Source organism: Hippopotamus amphibius, chromosome 12 (assembly GCF_030028045.1).
Source record: "Hippopotamus amphibius kiboko isolate mHipAmp2 chromosome 12, mHipAmp2.hap2, whole genome shotgun sequence".
Classification (NCBI taxonomy): Eukaryota; Metazoa; Chordata; class Mammalia; order Artiodactyla; family Hippopotamidae; genus Hippopotamus; species Hippopotamus amphibius.
Window position 1 is genome coordinate 29,707,638 of NC_080197.1, and position 22,526 is coordinate 29,730,163.

The 22,526-nt window shown below is 39.1% G+C and overlaps 3 protein-coding genes across 3 annotated transcripts in view; all 3 read right to left on the minus strand.

Moving 5' to 3' along the window:
• The window catches only part of LOC130832978 (signal-regulatory protein beta-2-like), a 30,806-nt gene extending 23,344 nt beyond the window's left edge, over nt 1–7,462 (minus strand). Inside the window, exon 1 of the mRNA XM_057702129.1 lies at nt 7,455–7,462. Coding sequence (XP_057558112.1) covers nt 7,455–7,462 — 8 coding nt within the window. The remainder of the gene's footprint in view (nt 1–7,454) is intronic.
• The window catches only part of LOC130833952 (tyrosine-protein phosphatase non-receptor type substrate 1-like), a 106,499-nt gene that overhangs the window by 35,126 nt on the left and 48,847 nt on the right, over nt 1–22,526 (minus strand). The gene's annotated exons all lie outside the window — the stretch shown is intronic.
• LOC130833268 (signal-regulatory protein beta-2-like) lies at nt 9,668–15,802 on the minus strand. The gene is made up of 4 exons (XM_057702722.1): nt 15,730–15,802; nt 12,365–12,712; nt 10,123–10,473; nt 9,668–9,753 (listed from the first exon to the last, which is right to left on the minus strand). The coding sequence occupies exons 1-4, from the start codon at nt 15,800–15,802 to the stop codon at nt 9,668–9,670; spliced, it is 858 nt and encodes a 285-aa protein (XP_057558705.1).

The following is a 22,526-nucleotide window of genomic DNA, read 5'->3' on the forward strand; positions in this document are numbered from 1 at the left end:
TTTTTTTTTTTTGGCACACGGGCTTAGTTGCTCCGCGGCATGTGGGATCTTCCTGGAGCTGGGATCGAACCCGTGACCTCTGCACTGGCAGGCGGACTCTTAACCACTGCGCCACCTAGGAAGCCCTGTTCTCTGATTCTTGCTCCTACCTGATCAAGTCTGCTGTTGAACCCTTCTGGTGAATTTTCAATTCATTATTTTATTTTCCAACTCCAGAATTTTTGTTAGGTTCTTATAGTTTCTATCTTTTTGTTGATATTCTCATTTTGTTAATGCAGTGTTTTTCTGATTCTTGCCTTGTTGTCTATGTGTGTTCTCTTTTAGCTCATTGAGTAGTTTTAACATTTTTGTTTTGAATGCTTAATCAGGAAGTCCAGCAATCTGAGTTCTTATTTGTTTGTTTTTTTGTTTCACTGAACTTTATTTTAGTTTTTATTATTTTACTGTATTTTTATTTATTTATTTTTATTAAATTATAGTTGATTCACAACATTATGTTAGTTTCAGGTGTACAACATAGTGATTCACTTTTTAGATTATACTCTATCTAAAGTTATTATAAAATAGTGGCTATATTTCCTGTGCTGTACATTAAATGCTTGTATCTTATTTATTTTATACATAGTACTTTGTACCTCTTAATCCTCTACTCCTATTTTACCTCTCTCCCCCATCCCTCTACCCACTGGTAACCACTAGCTTGTTCTTTGTCTGTGAGTATGCTTTTGTTTTGTTATATTCATTCATTTTATTTTATAAATTCCACATATAAAGTGAAACCATACAGTATTTGTCTTTCTCTGATTTATTTCACTAAGCATAACACCTTCCAGTTCCATTCATGTTGTCATAAATGGCAAAATTTCATTCTTTTTTCTGGTTGAGTAATATTCCTTTATATATATGTGTGTAATATTCCTTTATGTGTGTGTGTGTGTGTGTGTGTGTGTGTGTATAGACACTTAGGTTGCTTCCATATCTTGGCAATTATATATAATGCTGCTATGAACATTGAGGTGCATGTATCTTTTTGAATCTGTGTTTTTTTTTCTTCAGGTATATATCTAGGAGTGGAATTGCTGGATCATGTGGTAGTGCTATTTTTAGTTTTTTGAGGAATCTCAATATTATTTTCCATAATGGCTACACCAATTTACATTGCAATCAATAGTGTCCAAAGCTTCCCTTTTCTCTACATCTTTGCCAACATTTGTTATTTGATGATATCCATTCTGAAAACTGTGAAGTGGTATCTCGTGGTTTTGATTTGCATTTTTCTAATGATTAGCAACATTGAGTATCTTTTAAAGTGCCTGTTGGCTATCTGCATGTCTTCTTTGGAAAAATGTCTGTTTAGTTCTTCTGCCCATTTTTAATTGGGTTGTTTGACTTTTTTGATATTGAGTTGTTTGAGCTGCTTATATATTTTGGATATTAACCACTTATCATTCATATTATTTGCAAATATTTTCTCCCATTCAATAGGTTGTCTTTTTTTTTTTTTAGGAAGAAAAAAATATTTTATTACAAGTTCTACGAATGGAAGACTCTCTAAGCCTGATGCAATCAATCTGACATGACATACAATAGCACATTTAAGTTACATGTAATATCTTGGGTCACTCAGATAGGTTGTCTTTTTTGTTTTGTTGGTGGTTTCCTTTGCTGTGCAAAAGATTTTAGGTTTAATTAAATTAGTTTATTTTTGCTTTTGTTTCCTTTGGCTTAGGAGACAGATCTAAAAATATGGGTATGATTTTTGTTACAGAAATTTCTGCCTGTGTTTTCATCTAGGAGTTTTATGGTTTCCAGTCTTACATTTAGGTCTTCAGTCCATTTTGAGTTTATTTTTGTATACAGTGTGAGAAAATATTCTAATTTCACTCTTTTACATGTATCTGTCCTGTTTTCTTAGCACCACTTGTTGAAGAGACATTCTGTTTGCCATTGTATATTCTTGCCTCCTTTGTCTTGGATTAATTGCCCATGTAAGTGTAGATTGATTTCTGGGTTCTCTAATCCATTCCATTGATCTGTCTGTTTTTGTGCTGGCAACATAGTATTTTGATGACTGTAGCTTTGTAGTATAGTCTGATGTAAAGAAGCATAATACCTTTAGCTTTGTTTTATTTTTTCAAGATTGCCTTTGTTATTTGGGATATTTTGTGGTTCCACATAAATTTTAAGATTATTTCTTCTAGTTCTGTAAAAAATGCCATGGGTATTTTGATAGGGATTTCATTGAACCTGTGGATAGTTTAGGGTAGTATGACCATTTTTTAATCTTGTAATCTGAAATTTTATTGAATTTAATTTTAATAATTGTTTTGTTTTTTTGGATGAGGACTTTAGAGTTTACTGTATATAGTATCATGTCATCTGGGAGTTTTTTGATTACTGATTCCATTTCAATAGTAGTTATCAATTTGTTCAGATTGTCTATTTTTTCCTGATTCAGTTTTGGAAGGTTGTATATTTCCAAGAATTTATCCATTTTTTCTAGGTTGTCTGATTTGTGGGCATATAAGTGTTCATACTCTTTTCTTATTATTCTTTATATCTGTGTAATATTGGTTGTAATTTCTCCACTTTTGTTTTGTATTTATTTTTGTCCTCTCTCTCCCTTTTTCTTCTTGATGGGCCTCCTAAAGGTTTATCAATTTTATTTATCTTTTCAAAAAAATCAGAAAAATCAGAACTTAGTTTTATTGATCTTTTCTTTTGGTCTTTATTTTATTTATATCCTCTCCGATCTTTATTATTTCCTTCCTTCTGTTGACTTTGGGTTTTGTTTATTCTTTTTTTCCCCCCAATTCATTTAAATGTTAGTTTAGGTCATGTGAGATTTTTCTTGTTTCTTGATGTAGTCCTGATTGCAATAAACATTCCCTCTTAATACTGCTTTTGATGTGTTCCATAGATTTTGGAAAGTTGTGTATTTTTATTTGTTTTGAAGTATTTTCTCATTTTCTCTTTGATTTCTTCATTGACCCATTGCGGTTTTTGTTTTGTTTGTTCATTTATAGCAGCATGTTGTTTAGTCTCCATGTGTTTGTATTTTTCCCATTTTTCATCCTGTAGATGATTTCTAGTTTCATGCCATTGTGGTCAGAAAAGTTGTTTGATATAATTTCTATCCCCTTAAATTTGCTGAAATATGTTTTGTGTCATAGCATGTGCTCTATTCTGGAGAAGATCTCATGTGCACTTGAAAAAAACATGCACCCTACTGTTTTTGGATGTAACATCTTGTAGATATTTACTAAGTTCAACTGATTTAATGTGCCATTTAAGGCCACTGTTTATTGATTCCTCTCTGGATGACCTCCCCTTTGATGTAAGTGTTAATGTTGCCTACTATTATTGAATTATAGTCAAGTTCTCCCTTTAAGTCTGTTAATATTTGCTTTGTATGTTTAGGTGCTCTCATATTAGGTGCTTATATGTTTATCAGTGTTATATTCTCTTCTTGTATTGATCCCTTTATCATTATATAATGCCCTCAGTTTTTGTTATTGTTGTTGTTATAGACTTTATTTTAAAGTCTATATTGTCTGATATGAATAGTGCTTCCCTAGCTTTCTTTTAATTTCCATTTTTTCATCCCTTATTTTCAGTCTATGTGCATCTTTAGCCTTACTTTAGTCTCCTTTAGGTAGTGTATAGATGGATCTTCTTTTTTATCCAGTCAGTTACCCAATGTCTTTTGATTGGAGCATTTAGTCCACTGGTATTTAAAGAGATTATTGATGTGCTTGTGCTTATTGTCATAATTTCAGGTTTTTTTTAAGATTTTTTTTCTCGATTTTTCTTCTTTTAGTCTCTTCCCTTGTGGTTTGATAATTTTCTTTAGTGTTATGCTTGTATTCCTTTCTTTCTATATTTTTGTGTATCTATTGCAGGTTTTTGATTTGTGGTTACCATTGGGTTCATATATGTTGATCTATATCTACTTATTTTTAACTGATAGTCATTTAAGTTCAAACACATTCTAAAAGATCTACATTTTAATCACATCCCTCACCTTTTGGTTTTTGATGTCATATTTAACATCTTCATGTCTGTACCTAAACTGTTTATTGTACTTATAGGTGACTTTAATTTTTTTGTCTTTTAGCCTTCATACTAGCTTATTCAAGTGTTTATTTACAGTATTTACTATATATTTGCCTTTACTAGTGGGGTTCCCTTTCCTGTACATTCTTACTTCTTATTTGGCTTTAGTATTGATAAAGTTTTTTTAGTGTTTCTTGTTTGAGAAGCTCTTTATCTCTCCTTCAGTTCTAAATGACAACTCTGTTGGCTGGAGGTTTCTACCTTTCAGCTCTTTAATTATATCATGCTACTCCCTTATGGCCTGCCAAATTTCTGCAGAAAAATCTGTTACTGGTGTTATGCAGGTTCCTTTGTATGTGACTCTTTCTTTTTTTTTCTTGCTGCCTTAAAACTTTTCTCTTTATTTGTAACTTTAGCCATTTTAATTATGACATGTCTTGGTGTGGGTCTCTTTGAGTTCATCTTGTTTGGGACTCTGTGATTCCTCTACCTGGAAATCTATTCCTTCTTCAGCTTTGGGAGGTTTCCAGCCCTAATTTCATTAAATACCTTTTCTTCCCCTTTCTCTCTCTCTCTCTTTTCTTCTTCTGAGATTCCTATAATCCAAATGTTAGTATGTTTGATGTCATCACAGATGTCCCTTAAACTATCTTCATTTAAAAATTTTTATTTTTCTTTCTCCTGTTTTGATTGAGTGATTTCCATTATTCTACCTTCCTGGTCACTTATGTGCTCCTCTATATCACCTAGTCTGCTATTGATTCCTTCTAGCACAATGGGAAAAAGACAGTCTCTTTAGCAAGTAATGTTGGGAAAGTTGGACAGCCACTTGTAAATCAATGAAGTTAGAACACCTCCTCTTACTATACACAAAAATAAACTTAAAATGGCTTAAAGACTTAAATATAATACGTGACACCATAAAACTCCTAGAAGAGATCATATGCAAAATATTCTCTGGCATAAATCATATCAATGTTGTCTAAGGTCAGTCTCCCGAGGCAATAGAAATAAAAACAAAATAAACCAATGGGACCTAATCAAACTTACAAGCCTTTGCACAGCAAAGGAAACCATAAACAAAATGAAAAGACAACCTACACAATGGGAGAAAATATTTGCAAACAATGTGACTGACAAGGGATTAATTTCAAAAATATATAAGCAAAAATCATATGACTCAGCAGCAAAAAACAAACAAACAAACAACCCAATCAAAAAATGGGCAGAAGATCTAAATAGACATTTCTCCAAAGAAGAAATACAGAAGCCAATAGGCACATAAAAAGATGCTAATCATCACTATTATTAGTGAAATGCAAATCAAAACTTCAATGAGGTACCACCTCACACTGGTTAGAATGTCCATAATCAAAAAGTCTACAGATAAGGAATGCTGGAGAGGATGTGAAGAAAAGGGAACCCTCCTGCACTGTTGGTGGGAATGTAAGTTGGTACAGCCACTGTGGAAAACAGTATGGAGGTTGCTCAGAAAACAAAAAGCAGAATTACCATATGATCCACCATTCCCACTCCTGGGCATGTATCCAGACAAAACTATAATTCAGAAAGATACACACTCCCCTATGTTCATTGCAGCACTGTTTACAATAGCCAAGGCATGGAAACAACTTAAATGTCCATCAACAGATGAATGGATGAAGAAGATGTGGTACATATATATAATGGAGTACTACTCAGCCATAAGAAAGAACTAAATAATGCTATTTGCAACAATATGGATGCAACTAGAGATTATCATACTAAGTGAAGTAAGTCAGAAAAAGAAAGACAAACATGATATCACTTATATGTGGAATCTAAAATACAACACAAATAAAGCTATCTATGAAACAGAAACAGACTCATGGACATAGAGAACAGACTGGTGGTTGCCAAGGGGTAGGTGGTTGGGGAAGGGATAGAGTGGGAAGTTGAGATTAGCAGACGTAAGCTTTTATATATAAAATGGATAAGCAACAATGTCCTACTGTATAGCACAGAGAACTATATTTAATATCTTATAGTAAACCATAATAAAAAATATCAAAATGTATACATGTATAACTGAATCACTTTGCTGTACAGCAAAAGTTAATACAACAATGTAAATCAGCTATACTTCAGTTAAAAATATTGATCAGAAAAAATTATACTTTAGTCACATTTATAGAAGAATAGTTACTTTTAGATAACATAAAGGAAAAATGCCACAAATTACTTCTGTAATAAAGTTTATTTAAAAAAATTCCTTCTAGTGTATTTTTCATTTCAGTTATATTCTTTAGCTCTGACTGGTTCTTTTTTATATTTCCTGGGTTTTCGTTAAGATTACTACTGTTTTCATGTTTGTTTGTTTGTTTCAAACAAGTTCAGTTAGCATTCTTATTACTATGATTTGAACTCTTTACCTGGTAAAATTTTAAGTCTCTGTTTTTATTAGGGTTTTTTTCCAGGGTTTTTTCTTGCTCATTAGTTTGAAACTTATTCATCTCTCTCCTCATTTTAACATTCTATGTAATTAGGTGAAATGGTAACATATCCTGGTCTTGAGGGGGTATCCTTGTGTGGGAATGTCCCTAATACATTCTGCGTTTCCAGTGGCTTTGGTAGGAGAGCTGGATCTAAAGTGAGTAAGGGTCCCTTCTTCTTAAGTATGTGCTGGCAGCCACCACCTGGGTGGGAGGTAGGGCTGGAGGTGAAGGGGCTAGGGCCAGAGCTAAATGCTAGTTGGGGCTTCTTCTGTGCTTAATGCCAGTCTACTGGGGACTGGCACCCTATTGAAGATGGGGGCAGGGCCCAAGGTGCTGGAGCAGAAGCCCTGGGGAATTTGGGTTTCCCCCATCTGTGGTGGCAGTCTCTGCCTTGGTTGGAGTAGTAATAGGAACTTGAGGGCTTGGGGCTGCACTTCCGTACTGGTTTAACTTTTCCCTGGTTGTGCATGCCTTGGTTAGAGGCTGGGTCAGTGTCCAAGTTTGTGCCTCACTACTGAAGTGGTTTTAGTCCTGCTGGCAATGTCAATCTCTGCCCTAGGGCTAGTTTTACTCCTTACATGTGAGTGAGACATGATCTGTGTTTCTTTAGAGTCAGCTTCTGGAGTTGTAATTTTTTTTCTTTTGATTAGGCCATGTTTTCCTAGCTCTTTGTATGCTTTCTGATCTTCTGTTGAAATTTGGGCATTTGAACAGACCATTTTTGTGTCTTTCCCAATTCATATTTGAAATTCTATGCCCCAAATGTGATAGAAGGTGGAGCCTTTAGAAGGTACTTCGGTCATGAGAGTGGAAGCATGATAAATGGTATTAATGACTTATAAAACAGACCATGCAGAGCTCCCTAGCTGCTTCTGCCATGTGAAGATACAATGAGAGGTTTTTGATCCAGAAGAGGGCCCTCACCTGACCATGCTGGTCGCATAATCTTGGACTTCCAGCCTCCAGAGCTGTGAGAAATAAATTTCTATTATTTATAAACTATTCAGTGTGTGCAGTTTTGGTACAGTAGCCTAAAGATAACCATCTCTTTATGGACTGGCTTTGTGCAGGGGAATACCTTCTTCCATCATCCTGGCTGGATTCTGGGGCCTTTCAAACCTTTTCTGGGGATGTGTCTTCTCTAGGCTTGTGTTTGTGCTTAGTTATCTCAAATTCCCTCAGTAGCTTGCCTGTTTCTTCTCAGGAGCTCACAATCTCTTATTCCCCCTTGTGTCTTCCTGTGGAACTGCATAATATCTGCAGCTCTAATGAACCACTTCAGTGGCTTCTGTTTTCTGCACTCTTAAACTGTGCTGGTGTTCCTATTATGCTCTGAGTCAGATGAGACGGAAACTAATCCCTCAGGCAACTCCCAGTCAAGCCAGAATGCTGGATGCATGGTCCACTCTGGTTCTGAGGGAGGAGCAGGTTTGGGAGGTTTTTCCTCGTACTTGTTCTGCTACACCAGGTTGAAGCAGCAGTATGAGTGTAACAAACATTGCACACTCCTACAGCTTTCACTGGAATCCCTTCCTGTGACTGGAGAACAGAGGCTGGGGGCTTCCTAGTCTGCCGTCTTGCTAATGTCACTTCCCTAAATAATGAAAAAAAAAATTTGCCAATTTCACTGGGAATTAGGTTTGTGGAACTCCTCACACTGTCACGCCATCCACATAAGTCTGTTGCTGTTGTTTTAAACCCCAAAGTTGTGACAATTAGTTACAGCAAAGACAGCAAATTTATACTTAGTTCAGTGTTTAAGGGAGGTCCCAGAGGGTGGGGATATATGTATACATACAGCTGATTCACTTTGTTGTACAACAGAAACTAACACAACATTGTAAAGCACCTATACACCAATTAAAAAAAGAAACTCTATGTATGTGTGCTTTTCATTTATCATGTAGAAATGGTATGGATTTACTACATATCTGACTATTGGGACTTTAATAGGGAAATTGAATTCATTCACAATATTTTACCTCTAAATCATCCTCATGTACACCTCCACCTCCACTCTAACTGGGATCTTCTTATTAGAAAGAAGGCAAAGCCATAAACCTAAAGGACTATAGGAGTGAGAGATCTGCCTATGTACCTTCAGGCAAGCCCTATCTCTGGGTCTCAACTTCCTCATAATGAAGGATTCAGACCTTGCAATGGACACATGTTGCTTTCAGTCTGTTAAGTACTGTTTCATTATGTTGATGACTTTTTTATTTCACACCTCCCTCCTCCCCCTTCGTAATAATGAGCAAGTGAAAGGCACAGGAAAGACAAATTCAAATGATTCACAGGGACTTATTTGTGGAGTCTTGGAAAAAAGGAGCTCTCTTCTCATCCTGGTTGCTAAGATGAGGGAATGAATGTCAACATTTTCTTTCTTTATCGTATAAGTAAGGCCTATGTGAAAGCAAGAAAGACAGAAATCCAGAAAGAGAGATGAGAGAATTTCAGAGAATAAGAAGCTTGGGGGCTATGTGCCCAAATCCAGACCTTTAGTTCTTGATTCGTGCCTTGAATGCTATGGGGAAGCTAGAACACTTCAGCTACAGGATCACTCAACACGCTTTTTTTTTTTTTTTGGTTTAAACTAATATATTAAGTTCTTACTCCTTGTAAGAAAAGGTTCTTCACTAAGATAGAACATACGGGAGAGAGCCCAGACCAACCTCACCTCTATTTCCTGCTGTCTGTACTCCTGAATCTCCTGAGCCTCAGTTTACTCATCTGTACAACGAGGACAAGCATCCTTACGCTCAAGTTGCTATGCAGGTAAATATAATAATATGGGAGAAGTGTGTGGGATATAGTAGATGCTCAGTAAAGAGTAATGTTTTAATACCACCAATTTAATCATTTCTCAGGCTGGGTATTGCTCAGAGGTCATAACAAAACAGAACAACAAAAAAGTAAGGCTTTAGGAACAGAAAAAAAATTGATTTGAAATTGTGCTTCAACGCTCTGTGGATACTCTGTATCAGCTGGCATCCATTAGGACAGTGCTGACTTTAGCAAACTGGCTTAAAGGAGATGTTTTCTCTCCTTTAATTGGAGGTCCGGAGGTGGGGTTGGAACCAGGAACAATATGGATGTTCAATGTTGTCAACTCATATTCTTTACATTTTTGCACTTCTCTAGAGCAGACTTTTCCTCAACTTGGTTCCCCTCGCGGTCAAAAGATGTCTGTCTGAAGTATCTGGGGCAAAATTATTGCTTGTTCCTAGCCAACAGGAGAGAGAATTGCATTAGTTTCCCAGATTTCTCTTATGGACACAAATTGGCTTGTCGGTCTCATTTGAGTCACTTGCCAGTAGGGGACATGAAATTACCTTAATTGATTTAGCCTAGCTATTGGGGGTGGGTTGAATGTTGCAATGTTAAACAAAATGTCTCTCATCACTCATTGACCTTTCTGACTCTCAGGTTCTCCTCCTGTAAAACACTTAAATCACAGGTTTCTGAGAGAATGGCAAGATCAAATGTATGTTGTACCTTCAATAATATTTAGTGGAATGTAATTGTTCAATGACTACAGGACATTATTACTGACACAATATCACATGACAGAAGGTGGAGGAGTCACACTCACCTGTCACAACCACCTGGGTGCCCCGACCTGACTGGTACTCTATATCAGGTTTTCCCTCCTTGAACGTCACACAGAAGTAGGTGCCGGCATCTGCAAGAGAGATTTCACTGATGCGGATGGAAAAGTCTGCATTGCCAGCTTTGGCCGCATTTCCAATCTGTGTTACTCTGGGAAAGAGGCCACCTTTGAAACTGTAGATTAATTCACGATTTGGTCCAGTCCCCTTGAACCATAAGATGGGTCCATTTGGAAATGAATCTGGTACACTGCAACTCAAGGTGAGTGTTTCCCCAGTTGTTACAGTCTGTAATATCTCAGCTTGTTGCACCTTGAACATGTCATTTGTGGCTCCTGGAAAGAAACTCAAAATCATCTCCTATTTCTTTTGCTCCAACCTAGGCAGGATTAAGAAAACTGGATCCAGACCAAGGCTGGGCCTCATTTATTAATTATTTTAGTGACATATATGAGTACCCACACACTAAGTTTAGAACGGCCTCTGCAAGTGGAGGCAGCTCCTTCCCCACGTGCTAACAGAAGGAAATCAGTTCAGAGGACCAAATGTGTCATCTCCCCAATTTCATTTCTCAGCCCCTAATCAAGGTAAGAGAATAGAGGGGGAGGGCTGGGTTTGTGAATGAGTAGTGTTCACAGGGATGAGTTCCTCTTCCCATCTAAACGCCAAAAATTGCTCAATACATTTGGAGATGGATCCAAGTGCCCTCTGCCCACCCCACACATTCAGAGAATTTGGGATTGACCTTCATCTCTCCTCTGAAGGGCAATCAGACATTAGTGCTGAGAGGTGTGGAGAAAGGGGAAGACAAGAAATCAGAAACCTAAATATCAGGTGAGCATATATTCTTGAAGGCAGAGTGTGGGTCTTTTGTTTATCCTCTCAAGAGGCAAGAGGGGGACCGTTTATTCTCCTCAACAAAAAGAGAGTAGAGCCTCAAGGGATTGCATCAATTTTGGAGGGTTCACCACTGACCCCCACTACCACCAACATGACTTCCCCACATGATGTCAGGTCCTGGTAATAATCTCTCCTTTCAAGTGGTCAAAGCATCAAACCACAGATGGCCTAAGGTGCAGGCTGGGGAGAAAAGGGAACTCTTGGCTGGTGACGCCAGGAAAGATTGGCAGGTAAGCCACCTATACTCACATTTTTCACCTTGAAAGAAATGTGTGAATTTTTCCTGTCCAGTTGGATGCCATGGAATGTGGCTAGGCTTGAGGAAGACATTACTGGGGAAGATCAGCTTTCCTGGCAGAACAGAGGGACACCCTCATCTCAGTGTATTTCATGAAATTAATTCAGAGAGTGACAAGGAGTAAGAAGCACTGATTGTCCTCTGGGAATAAAAGGACAGCAAAACTTGGAGTACAACTCTCAGGGAAGACCAGAGAAAGGTCAAGTGCCAGGAGAGTGACTCAACCTCTCCAAGAAGGCTTTTCTAAACAAGACCTGGGAGTGGGTGACACTCAGCACCCCTCCTCCTGGTCTTAAGATTCCCCAGAAGCTACTCCTCACCATTATAGGGAGACACACCCAGCCTTTGACTTCCTGTGAGGAGGACAAGATCCTTGGATTGTTGAGACCCCTCAGGTCCCTGCCACCAGGCCTCAATCTGAAATGGGTGAGTAGAATTGAGTGGAATTGTGCAGGCTGGAAGATATTTTGCCTGCCGGAGGATCCCTTTGCTTTGGTTCATGAGATAATGGGCATTTGGGGGCAAACTTCAACCATGTTGAGATTCTGTCCTGAATCCAGAGCTGAGATGGAGTTGCAAGTGTCTGTGCCTGATATTCAGGGTCAGAGAATAGGTCATAATAGACACAGTGCATATTTCCAGGCCCAGGTTTGTCCCAACACCTCAGAAGGGCTAGTATTTTAAGTCTCAGTTTTCCAACATTTTGGACATATGTGCAAAGAGTACATATATGTAATGCATTTTACCTACCCAACATCTTTTCAACTGGAAATATCCATTGCCCTACATTCAGTTTCTGATGGTGCTGGCCATTAGAGAAGGGCATGGCCTGTCAACATGGCTTGATAAGTATTGGCATAGAACCCTAGAATGACTGATCTGAAGGGCCATCTGCAGAATCCCAGCCTACAGGGCAGTTTGTAAATGAAGAGGCACAGTATCCAGTGTATAGTAATGATTTGGTACACCTTGAAGATTTAAAAAAAAATCTTAAAAATCAGAAAGATGGAGTTTGTCAGACTACTCACCACTCACAGATACATGGGTGCCTGGACCAGATATATACTCCATGTCAGGATGCCCTATTCTTAACTTCACACAGTAATAGGTGCCAGCGTCCTTAGGCGACACATCACTGATGTGGGTGGAATAGTCTGTTTGATTGGCCATTGGGTTTACCACTGGGGATACTCGGGGAAATTGGCTTCCATTAAATCTGTAGATTAATTTTTGTTCAAGCCCGGTGACCTTGAACCACAAGACAGGCCCTGCTGGGAACAGAGCAGGAATGCTGCAGCCCAAGGTTATGACATCTCCAGGCTTGGCTGACACTGAACTCTCAGGCTGGTTCACCTGGAACTCTTCACCTGAGGTTCCTGGAAAGAAACTTTGTGTCATTTCTCATGTTTCTTGTCTTGCTGCAAAATGTTCTGAAGGTCTGGTTCTAGTTCAAGGTGGGGTCTGATTGCATACTCATAAGCAACATGTATTGACACCAAAGTATGAAAATTACAAATTTGGCTGCTATGTGGGATGGGGAGAAGGGGACCAGTGTATAGAAAGGAGGATGGCACTTTCCTTCTCCATCAAAATATTAGGATAGTCTGAAGCTTAGTGGGCACTAAATAAATATATTTTCAATGAACCAATGAATACATTTATATTAAATAAAAAATGTGAAATAAAATTTGAGTCAGATTTTTTTCTATTGTCCTAGAATTAGAGATGAGGCCCCAAGCTAACGGCATTGTGCTGATAACCGACATACCATAGTCAGAGTGCAACTTTCATATAGAGGCATCTCCCTTTCTTCATGTGGAAGCCTACTTATCCCATGTGCCCAGATACACATCGAGATTTGCATTTTCAATGAAATTTATATTTTCCCTGAGGGGTGAAATATTGGTTACTGGAGTATGAAAACATCTCAGTTATTACCATGTTTCATGTTCATTGATGCTCAACCCAATGCAACAAATTCTTATTCCTTAGTAGTTAATTGCTCTTGTTATGTGTTCTTAAATATCACACAAGGAGCACTGACATTGAGTTCATGGAAGATACACAGCAGATATGCAAATTAAGTTCTACAAACTATGGAAGTTTTTTCTCCTGAATGATTTCTCAATCCTAGTATATTTATTTTCCATTTTTGAATAACAAATTACCACAAACTTAGTGGCTTAAAAAACACATATTTGTTATTTCATTGTTTATGTGAATTAGGAATTAAGGTATAGCTTAGCTTAGCAGTCATGCACAAAACACAGGGAGAATGCCATCTACAATTTAAAGAGTATTTGAGGCTACCAGAAGCTAGGAGAGAGGCCTGGATCATATTCTCCCTCATAGTTCGTAGCAGCTCTATATGTAGTTGCCAAAACTTGAAAACAACAAGATCAGCAGTAGGTGAATGGATAAAGAAATTGTGGTAAAGTTTAGATTCTTATCTTCTAAGAGTTTTATAGTTTTGTGTTTTACATTTAGGCCTATGATCCATTTTGAGATAATTTTTGTGAAGAGTGATTTTGTTCTTCTCCAATAATGTGTTAGCTAGTCTGGATCTTTTGTTCCTTCGTATAAACATCAGAATCAATTTGTGAATATCTATAAAATAATTTTCTGGATTTTAGTTGGGATTGCATTTAATCTATAGATCAAGTTGGGAATGGGAAGAACTGATATCTTGACAATATTGACCTTACTGCCTATAAACATATATATACATATATATACATATATATGTGTGTGTGTGCATATATATATATTACATATATACTGAGTTTTTCTTTGACATCTTTTATCAGTTTTGTAGCTTTCTTCATACAGATCTTATACACATTAGGTTTATACCTAAGTATTTTATTTTTTGGAACTAATGTAAATGGTCATGTTTGTTTCAGTATGTAGAAATGCAATTGATTTTGTGTGTTGATCTTGTATCCTGCCACCTTGCCGGACTCATTTAGCTCTGTGAGTTTTTTGATTATTTGTTTTTGTGGGTTTTTTTTAGTAGATTCTTTGGGATTTTCGATGTAGAAAATCACACTATCTGCAACAGTTTTATTTACCTTCAATCTCTATTCCTTTCATTCTTCCTCTCTCTTTCTCTCTTTCCACTATGTTGAATAAGAGTTGGAGAGTAGATATCCTTGCCTTTTTCCTTATCTTAGAAAGAAAATATTCAGTCTTTCACTCTTGAGTATAGTGATAGCTGTAGGGTTTCTGTGGGTGTTCTTTATCAAGTTGAGGAAATTCCTCCCTATTTCTAGTTTGTTAAGAGTTTTCATCATTAATGGGTGTTGGATCTGTCAAGTGCTTTTTTGCATCAATTGATATGATCATGCAATCTTTTTTCTTCTTTAACTTGATGTGATGGATTACAATGATTGATTTTCAGATAATGAAACTAAGGTCTAACTTATAGTATATAACATTACACACTGTTAAATTCTATTTGCCAATATTTTGTTGAGGAATTTTGCATCTAAGATCATGACAAATATTGGGCTATAGTTTTCTTTTTTATGTACAGTCTTTATCTGCTTTTGCTATCAAGGTAATAATTTCCTCATAAAACGAGTTAGCAAGCTTTGCCTTCTTTTCTATTTTCTTGAAGAGATTGTATAAAATGGTATTAATTCTTTAGATGTTTGCTAAAATTCTCCAGTGGGCATGGGTGCCTCACATTTTATTCTCTCAAGATCCAAGCCTTCTGACCTTTTTCCTCATACTCAGATAATGGTCTTTCTTCCTCTTTCATCCGGTCTAAACCACCTCAAGCTATCTGCTGTGGCAATTGGGACTCAAAGCTTCTACAAATGTGGACCAATGACCTTTGGGAAGCAACTCCACAAGGCCTGTTTAGCTTTTTCAGCAAATAGAGGCAGAACCACACATTTATGCTGGGGAGACTGCAGAGCTCAGCTTCCATCACTGATCCAAAGAGATCTCTAGTGTGAACTTCTGGCCAATATTCTATGAGCACTCACACCTCTGCAAAGCTTTAACACTGATTATCTCCTGATGGGGCCATTGTGGATTCTTTTCTTGGCTTATAATTTCATCTTTTCTAAAATGTTTTTCTTCGTTTAGTGGGTTGTGTGCTATTGATAAGTGAAAAGAAAGACCCTATGTTCCCAGTGGCTGGGGGATGAGAGCTGTGATGTGTGCTGCGCTTAGCTTTCTGACTATGGGGATGAGTCCATTACCTGAACAAAAGTGTATGGAACAGACACAGCCACTGTGAGATTTTGTAAGCTGGAGGACATTCAAGTCTATATCTCTAACTTCTGCCTGTTTTGCAATGAGACAAAGACATCCCTCCTAAAAGAAATTCTATGGAAGCAGGTGGGGAGAAAAGAGTAAACAGGCAGAGGGAGGTCCCACTCACCTGTGAGTTTCAGCAGCAGAGCCAGCAGCAGGGATGGCAGACATGGGAAGGATGGGGAAACAAGGACAGACATCACGGTGGCCCCTGGAGCCTGCTCTATCTGAATGTGTCCCTGGAGAGGCCTGGGACTCTGTGCTCTGAGGAGAGAGGACAGTTCTTGCTTCCATGATGTCAGAGGAAGGGGATCTTGAAGACAGGAAATGCTGTGGGACCGTGACACTTTTTCTTTGACATTGTATATTGAACAGATAAGGTTGCTACAAACTGATAATTTGCTGCTGGAAATGTTCAGGGTTTCCAGAGCTGAGGGGTGCGACACCTGAGGTTTGTGCTCCTTCCCGAGCCTCATCCCATCTTGGAGATTTTCTCTAACCCCACAGGCCTCGCCTATCTAGCATCCTCAGAGACATAGTCTGGGCCAGACACTTTTGGAACCTTGTGCTGGGCAGGTGTGTAACAGCTCCAGCATGAGCTCAACATCTGGGCCTCACTGAGCTCCACAGCTACAGGGATGAGGCTAGATAGATCTCTACGGCCTCATCTTCTTGGCAATAGAGTTGAATTTTACAAGATACTCCTCCTCCTCACTCCAGAGGTGTCAAAGGTATAAAATGAGTCCTAATGCAGTGTCTGCTGTGGCATCCTGGCTTTGCTATGGATCCCTGCATACAACACAGGAAGTTGCCTCTTTTCTCCTTCCTGCAGAGGAATTGTTTTTGACTGAGAAAGAGGTTAGAATTTTGGAGATGATGACTATTTGTACATTACAGGATGGTGGGTGGCAATGGGGAAGGTGGAGCTGTGGGGAACATTCTCTAAAAAGAAAAGCAACACACATAGAAACATACCTGGGAAAGTGAAGTCTGCCTCGTCTGTCCACACTGGATCTGGGGTTAGCTTTGTAGTAAGGAAGTGGAGGTGCAGAAGAAACATTCTCAGTAATAGGAAGGAGCCAGCATGTTCTCCTCCTTCTCTCTCACCTCTGGAATGGGCTCAACACAAGCACAGGGGTTGTGTCCGGGGACTCTTGGCTCACTCTCAACTGGTGACCCTTTACTGTCCAAGCATCCATAGTCAGGCCGTGACTCTTACGGCTGTTTCTCCATTGCTTCTTTGTGATCCCTGCCTTTTCCTCAGGGACCGACTGGATGTCAAGGCCAGGAGAGGTGTTAGGAGAATGCAGAGCAAGGCCCAAACATTCTCTGTGAGATGACAAGACTCCCCCTCCCCTTGTGATGTCATCCTTCTATCCCATTGTTCTGGAAGGATGAGTTTCACACTGGGAAGGCCATCGATGGACCCTGCTGAAAACTGGACAGCCTCTTTTCTGTAGCCTCCATCGTCGTACCCTTCTTCCCACCTCCAGCCATCTTCATACCTTCTATTGGACTCTAAAGCAGGGGTCCCCAACCCCTTGACCATGGACCAGTACGGGTCCACAGCCTGTTAGGAACTGGGCCACCAAGCAGCAGGAGATGGGCGAGAGAGCAAAACTTCATCTGTAGCTCCCCATTGCTCTCATTACCACCTGAACCATCCCCCCCTCATTGCTTGAATTACTGCCTGAACCATCCCCTCCCCCCAACACCCCCTGAGTGGAAAAATTGTCTTCCATGAAACCGGTCCCTGGTGCCAGAAAGGCTGGGGACCTATGTTATAAAGTCTTCAAAGGGTGGGATTTTTGGTGGCATGATGGTCAAGAGCACTGGCTTTGGAACCAGATACATTCAAGGTTCAACTCCTGATTCCACTTCTTAGTAGCTGAGTAATCTTGAACCCACCATATAGACCTATATATACTTTGACTTTGAAATCTTCATTTCTGTACCTCAAATACACAAGGCTGAGTTCATAATCGACACTCAGACATTCTTTCCTCCCACCCCTCCCCGTTCAGTATGTGGCACATCACCTATCTATTTGGTTAAACCAAGAAGGGATCCATGTTCTACATGCTCACTCATCCATTTATATCTATTTCCTATCAGACCCTGTTACTTTTCCCTCCTAAATATCTCTTAAATCTAGTTCCCTATCTCCACCATCATCTCTTGCCTGAATGGAAATGATTACCTCCTAATCTGGCTACCCTAATTTCTTCCGCCCTGCCCTATAACATCTTCCTCTTTCTTCAGCCAGGTCTTTTAAAGCACAGATCTGATTACACGACTCTTTGGCATAAACACTTTTGTGGACTCTCATTGCTCTCCGTATAGTATGACAATTTGGTATATGGTGTATATATAGACAATTCAATTCATCCTTCCATGACTGGTGTGGCCCCTAGAAGACAAAGGGATCCTTGCTTTTTCTGGTACCCAGCACAACCTCTTTGCCTCAGGTTGGTTTCCTTGGGAAACAGACTCTGAGGTATAGACTAACACATAATTTTTCAAGAGGTACTTTTAGAATCAATATCTGTGGAAGGGAGGAAAATGAAGCAGAATTGGTTAGAAGTTGAGCTACAATGAAGTCCTAATGAAGATATCAGCTGGCCTCCCTTGGATCTCTGGTACTAGGATGTTCCTTCAGGGTTAACCTGAGCTGGGGTGAGAGGGCTGGGCTTTTATATTACCGTGTTGATGAGTCAATGGATGTGGCATGTTACCAGGCCTGACTTTGGGCAAGGCAGGTCTCCTTAGCTGAGGCAATCGCACGGGAGGACAACAGGTAAGGGCCATCTTGTGCAACCTGGTACATAACAGCATCCTCCACACCCTTTGAAACATCTTCCACCTGGGAATCCTTGGACTCAGGACATGTATTAACACAATTAGGTCCTCAAATCTACCTCATAGCACACAGGTAACCCGAAGTTCTTCGACCCCACTTGGTCTGACCTAGGCTTTACTAATTGGAAAAGTTTAGGATGAATGTCATGGGGTACAGAGAAGCAGCTTTCTCTGGGATCTCTGAGTGCCTGGGTTAGCAGTGAGCTCTGGCAGAGGAGAGGGGAAGGAAGAGAAGGAAACCTCAGACCTGTAAGATGGGATAAAATGTGGGTATATTAATACAGAAGTCTCCCACCACATATTTCCTTACATTGTTCCGCAAGGGGGTGCAAGAAGACGAGATCTTAAATTTTATTTTATAGGTTTTAAAAACAGTTTTAGAAAAATTGAGATGATAATACAGAGACTTCCCGTATACCCCTACACATAGTTTCCTATTATTAACATCTCACATTATTGTGGTGTATTTGTTACAGTTAATGATCTGATATTGATACATTATTAACTGAAGTCTATACTTTGTTTTTGTCTTAGCTCAGGCAATTATAACAAAACTCAACAGGCTGGGTGGCTTATAAACAACAGAAATTTGTTTCTCACTATTCTGGAGGCTGGAAGTCCAAGATTAGGGTGCCAGTCTGGTCAGATTCTGGGGAGAACCCCCATCTGGGGTGCAGACTGCTGACTTCTCCTTGTATTCTTCATGGTAGGAGGAGTGAGCTGGCTCTCTGGTCTCTTTACAAGGGCCCTAATCCTACACATGAGAACCCAACCCTCATGAGCTAATTGCCTCTCAAAGACCCCACCTCTAAATATCCTCCCATTGAATTCAACATACACATTCTGAAGAGATGCAAACATTCGGTCCATAACAGACTTCTTTAGCTTTTACCTAAAGTCCTTTCCTTCTCCAGGATCCCATGTAGGATATCACATTACATTTACTTGTCATTTCTCCTTAGGATCCTCTTAGTTGTGACAACTCAGATCTCCTTGCTTTTGATGACCCTGACAGTTTTGAGTAGTTGTGCTCAGGTGTATTTGAAAACATCCCTCTATTATAATCTGTTTGATGCTTTTCTACTAATTAAACTAGGGTTATGGGTTTGGGGGAGGAGGTTACAGGAGAAAAGTGCCATTTTCATCATATTATAGCAAGGGTACATGCTACTGAGATGATTGATGACTGTTGATGAACTCTCTATGACGTGACTAATTGTATTTGACATGTATCCCCACTGTAAAGTTACTCTTTTTTTCTCCTTCATTCTGTCCTCTTCAGAAAGGAGTCACCACATGCAGCCCACTCTTCAGTATTGCAGAGTTAGTCTTTCCCTTCTTTAGGGTGCGGTATCTACGGAAATTATTTGGGAATTTACTGCACAGGAGATTTTTCCCTCCTCCTCCATTTATTGATTCATTCAATTATTTGTTTACATCGATATGGATTTATAGATATTTTATATCTTGGGTTATAATCTTAGTCTATTTGGGCTGTTAGAACAAAATATCACAGACTGGGTGGCTGACAAACAGCAGAGGTTTTTTGCTGACAGTTCTGGGGTCTGGCAGTCAGAGATTGGGGTGGTAGCATGGTCAGGTAAGTGCCCTCTTCAGGTCACAAATTTCTCACACTGCTGAAAGGGCTAGGGAACTCTGTGTGTGCGTGTGTGTGTGTGGGGGGGTGTCCTCTGTTTTCCTCTTTTCTTAGGAATTGTGCACCTGAGACAAAGAAAAGGAGGATAATTATCTACTGACTTCTGTTTTCATTGGTTGAATGTTGCCTTGGGTGGCAGTAACTCACTGGTACATATAGATTTTTTACATATAACAGAATGACTGAGCACATTCTTACAAGTGTTCCATGTAGAGGCAGCAGAGAGACTCCAGGGCAGAAGTAAGAGATGCATGGTGCAGTTGAGACAAGGAGCTGTGTAGGGTCTCTTTTATAGGGGGACTAATCCCATTCATGAGGGCGGAGTCCTCATGACCTAACCACCTTCCAAGGCCACACCTTCTAACACCATCACATTGGGTGTTAGGATCCGAACGTGTGAATTTTGAGGAGACACGTTATTATAGCACAATCCAATACTACTTTATTTTATCGCTCAGACTGTCCCAGTTTTGTGCATTGGGAGCTCTTTCAGTTGGTTCTCACGCATCTTTGACATATCCCAATCGATGTCTGCTTTTTGTTTTTTTATTTTTTCACATCCTAGCGATCTGGAAAAAGTTTAATTTTTGAACAGATTGTTTAAACACAAGAAGAAAAAGCAGTCTTTAGCAAAAGGGCTTTAGAATAGAAGAGCCAGACAACTGATGAAGAAAAATTTTATTTTAACGTCTAATATCTGATAGAAGCTAATAACCTCAATGAAGTATTCACTTAATCATTTAAAAAATGTAATGGCCTAGATAAGGGAGACACTATTCTGGCAACTGAAGACTCAGATAATCCCTTCACTGTTAGAACTGACATCCTATTTGAGGAAAAGACACATACAGGAAGGTCTCACTTTGCACGGTCCCAACATGCATGAATTTCAGTTAGACAGTTTAGTTAAATAGCATCAGCCATTCCCCCACACATGGTTCAAATTTACCACAGTAAATTTACCAGGAAACATTGCATAAGTACAAACTTTGCTGCTAGCTCTACGTCAGTGCACAAATCGTATGAAACAGATCCTCGTCACAATCAGTAACCAATCACGCCACTTGTTTCCAAGTCTGTAGTAATTGTTCACTGTGACTGTTAGGCAGTTTAGGTACAGACAGCAAAGCATGTAGTTGTGTTGTCTCCTGTCTCTCAGTGATAAACCCACATGACATCTACAAAAGTGAATAATAATAATAATAGTCGCAAAAGGGAATTAGATACAAAGATGAAAGTGCAATGGAGAAACAAAAAGTGATGAAGCTGGAAGTGACATTCAAATTGAATGATTATAGAAGAAACCACTGACTCTAGGAACGTTACACTGATACTGATAGAAAGATTCTAGATATAGAGCCAACAGGAACTTAGTGAAGGTAAACTTACCGCATAAATGAGGAAAATGGTGGTGAGGAAAAATGTGAAAATGTCCCAGAGGAAATGACAATAGCAAATACTTCAAATTAAATGAAGTTTGTAAAGATTTCACAACATTGAGAGTACAAAGGATAAAATGTTGGAATCTCACTCTAACTTGGGAAGGAGTGATATAATTCACCAAGGCATAGAAAAGATTGTGGCTCTTTTGTAAATTATACAAGAAGAAGCAGGCAAGCATTGTTCAAACTGCCCTTGATAAGTTCTGCAAAGAAATAAAACTCTTTAATTCTCAACGTTTCTAATGTGCGTTGTTACAGTATACTAAATAAATACTAATTTCACTATTTTTTTCATTTCCCTCTACACTTATAACTGACAGTAAGAGAGTCTCCAACATTTAAAAACAATTTTTTGAAGGTCACAAAACAGTCATTATCCCATTGATTATTGAGGTCATTTTTCAAGGTTTCTGTTTCCAAGTTATTTTAAGGTCCTGCTCTACCATGCAAAGTGAGAATTACCTACATTTAGTATATGAGATGGTAGTAAGAGCTCAGGAAAAAAATTAATCAGATTAAGAAGGATTGGAATGCCAGATGAGAGGTAGGAAGTGATATTTTATACAGGGTGCTATATGGAAGTTGCCTTTGATAAAGTGACATTTGAGCAGAGGCTGGAAAGAAGGAAGAGAGTGAGCCACACAGAGATGCAGGGGGAGGAAGCAGAGGAGAGATAGGATTTGACTTACATTCCCAAAGAATCACTGGGGCTGAAGAAGGAAAGCCAGATAGAGGCCATAGCAATGGTGTAGGAAGAGATGCTGGTGTCTGGAATCAGGGAGCAGTGGTGGGGGTGAGAATGTACAGACTATGAATACAACTCAGTGATGTGCTGGAAGAGGCTTGAACTGGCACATGAGAGCCCACTGTTACATTTTCAAGGATTTTGCAGGCTGGTTATTGGATTGTTGGTAGCTTGAAACTGGCCACCTTGTGACTCTGCACCTAGAAATTGGCAAGTACTAC

Bases quoted from the DNA above. Each gene is read 5' to 3' on its own strand.
- LOC130833268 (XM_057702722.1), bottom strand. From the start codon at position 15,802: ATGTCTGTCCTTGTTTCCCCATCCTTCCCATGTCTGCCATCCCTGCTG. The intron at 12,713-15,729 runs GTGAGTGGGACC...GTTTCTTTCCAG, and splicing joins TCTGCTGCTGAAACTCACAG to GAACCTCAGGTGAAGAGTTC. The intron at 10,474-12,364 runs GTGAGTAGTCTG...GTTTCTTTCCAG, and splicing joins CACCCATGTATCTGTGAGTG to GAGCCACAAATGACATGTTC.